At 37.7% G+C, this 3,118-nt stretch overlaps 1 protein-coding gene across 1 annotated transcript; it reads right to left on the reverse strand.

Annotated features, from left to right (window-relative positions):
- Positions 1 to 1,277: 1,277 nt before the first annotated feature.
- On the reverse strand, positions 1,278 to 2,384 carry LOC131029927 (cell wall protein IFF6). The gene has a single exon (XM_057960609.2). It carries the CDS (start codon positions 2,229 to 2,231, stop codon positions 1,710 to 1,712), a length of 522 nt encoding a protein of 173 aa, XP_057816592.1. The 5' UTR covers positions 2,232 to 2,384; the 3' UTR covers positions 1,278 to 1,709.
- Positions 2,385 to 3,118: the final 734 nt, after the last annotated feature.

Raw genomic sequence — 3,118 nt, forward strand, 5'->3', positions numbered from 1 at the left:
GTCTAGTTTTTTCTTGACGATTGGTTTTTTTTGTTTGGGTTTGAAGTCCCTGTAAAACCTATTTTACTCTAATCAAAAACCAAAACCCTAGCTAGCCACGTGCAAACTTTTCCTTAGTATTATTGTTCACATATGTATTAAAAATCTCTTATATTGTGCATTGATCAAATAAAATTATATCTAGTTGAAACCTTGGTACTAAACCTTTTGAATTGTAAGTAGAGATCAACAAATCACATAGCCATTGAATTTTTTTTATAAGATTAATGTTATAGCATGTTATAATGAATCTATATCTTGATCAACCCTCCCTACTCACTAGTACAAAGAAATCTCTCCACTTGCTTGTTTATCAATTAACTATTAAGAAATGTACTCAACCAATCACAAAATAACTAATTATGAGAGTTAAGACCAGATAGTCCTCTACATAAACATAAATGCCCTAAAAATAAGCACTTGTTGTAGATAAGTTAGACCAATTAGCTAACCATTTTAAGACGTGGCACCTTGCAATGCGTTGGTGCATACATTTGAACCTTTTAAATAATCACTCATTGGTTTAAATGACAAATAACAATAAGAACATCCTTTTTATACACCATTCACTACATACCCATATGGCACCATGGAATTGTTCCACACACATTGAAACTAGTCTAACCATTTAAATCATTACTAATAGGAAAATATAAAACTTCTATGCACATGCATCCATGTTACACCAAAGAAATGAGGCTAATGATAAGTGTCTCAATGAGTAGTGATAAGTGGTAATTAACCAAATTAGTTGACTCCCTACCAAAAAGACCAATCGTTGTTGGTTAATTACCCACTTACCCACAAAAAAATCATGGCCATATTAAAACATGATAATTAGCACTAGTTGGTTAATATAAATGTATTTCCATTAGGTCACCAAACTATTTTAGCTAACATAGATTATCCTTGAGTAACATGAATCTACCATGTATGTCTTCATTGTGCACAACCCTTCAATAAATTATCTATATGATCTTGTTGATCCATTGCACATTTTTTCTCTCTTATTTTCTACTTCCTAATAACGAATCCTGGTGTTTGATCTAAAAATGTTGATGAAATAATTCACATACCCAAATTGAAACACATTTCATAATAATACTATAATACTATTGTTTGTGGAAACCATGATACTTGTTTTCAAACAACAATACTTGGCCACATTAATAGACCATGGAGATCAATTAAGCACCTCAAAATGACTTAGATAAATTTGACATGGAGCATGCATTACACAATGATAAGTGGGTAATGATTGGCTTGACCCAGTGGCCACCATAAAAAGTCGTAGATTTGTCAATCAACATAAAGATAAATGGATTTTAGTTAACTTTATAACCAATAGGTGATAAGCAATCAACTCGAGAGGCTAAGGAATATAGGAGATCCACCATGATTGCGCATTGAGAACTTAGGTAAATCACGTAGATAAGAAAAGTAACACAAGAGCATCATTTCAAGTATTTACTGTTAAAGCTGAAGCACACAAGTTGTATATATTTGCTTATTATCCAAGACGAGAGGCAACAGCATAAAACACAAGTGAATTTGCCATTAAGATAACATTATAGGTTATATTTTCTATATATTAATGTGCAGACAGTGACAATGCAGTGCATGACACGGAGACTTATTTACGTCGAATGCAGGTAAACTGTGGCATGAATTTAGTAACCTCCTCCACCATTGCCAGCGCCAGATCCAGACCCAGCCCCGTAGCCCGAGCCACTTCCTGAACCGCTTCCATACCCACTACCAGACCCAGATCCCGAACCATAACCACTTCCACCGCCTTTACCATGCCCACTACCAGAACCCGCACCATGCCCACTACCAGAACCTGCACCATAACCACTCCCCGAACCACCACCCTGACCGCCACCATGGCTACCTGCTCCCGAACCTGCATATGATCCCGCACCAGCACCGGCTCCTGAGCCTGAGCCTGAGCCTGATCCTGATCCTGAACCTGATCCCGAACCTGAACCGGAACCAGATCCCGAGCCAGAGCCGCTTCCACTTCCACCTAGGCCTAGGCCTGCCCCCACGCCCAACCCCACGCCTAAACCCAAGCCTCCGTCTCCGCCCAGGCTGAGGCCCAGATCACTTCGTACAATCCGCCCCTCCACAATGCATGCAAACACAAGCGCGGTCGTAACGACCAAAACAAAAAACTTGGGATTCCACATTATATTTAACTAAAGCTTCTGCTAAGGACTAAGACCTGCACACTAAATCAAATAAGCCTGATTATTTGTTACTTACAGACTTCCAAAAGCTTATGAATGGATATATGGAACAAAAGTGCAACTTAACTGAACTACGAATACGGTCTGTATAAGCCAGTGCTCTGCTAATCAGAAGTGAGTGCAAAGGCTTTTATAGACTTAAAAATGGTGCAAAAGTTAAGTGAACGTGGCAAATTTATCGAATATTTTTTTTGTGTGGTGGAAACAAAGCATGGTGTGTATGGTAGAAGGAAGGCTGAGTGCTCCATTAACTGATAGTGGGTGGCCAGCGATAAAGCATGCTAAATAAGTCGGCAAAATCTTACAACTACATTAAGAAATATATTGACATTCTTTGGCGTTCTATGACCTATCTAGTTAGTGCGATTCCCAATCAGTGAGGATTGCCAATTGTTGAGTACCCATTGGTCAGTGGCCAGATTTTCTGCGAGGTGCAGTTTACATTTTTAAAACCAACGGAAGGCAACAAAATAATTTCCATTACTGTTATACTTCTGTGAAAAGTGACATGTATTTTGACTTCTGAAGTAACTTGATAAACTCTCTCAAGTGCGTCTTATATATTTGTAGTGGAGATATCGTGCTTTGAGGCCTTTTTATTCGATTATTGTACTCTTCTTTTAAGCTTTTCTTTCGATACAAATTAGAATCTTATGTGCAGTGTAATATGGATAAGTTTTCTATTTTGGGTTGAGAGGGAATTCCTCGATTCAAATAGAACGGATAGATTCCCCATATTACAGTGAAAAAGAATTAGTAGTCATAAGATCATTGAATGTGTATTGGGTACTACAGCAACATATTTTTAGTGGTTATAAGATCATTGA

The sequence above is a fragment of the Cryptomeria japonica genome, chromosome 8 (assembly GCF_030272615.1).
Source record: "Cryptomeria japonica chromosome 8, Sugi_1.0, whole genome shotgun sequence".
In the NCBI taxonomy this organism is placed as follows: Eukaryota; Viridiplantae; Streptophyta; class Pinopsida; order Cupressales; family Cupressaceae; genus Cryptomeria; species Cryptomeria japonica.

What these genes read in the sequence shown, in the direction of transcription:
- LOC131029927 (XM_057960609.2), bottom strand. Translation starts at nt 2,231, where the DNA reads ATGTGGAATCCCAAGTTTTTTGTTTTGGTCGTTACGACCGCGCTTGTG.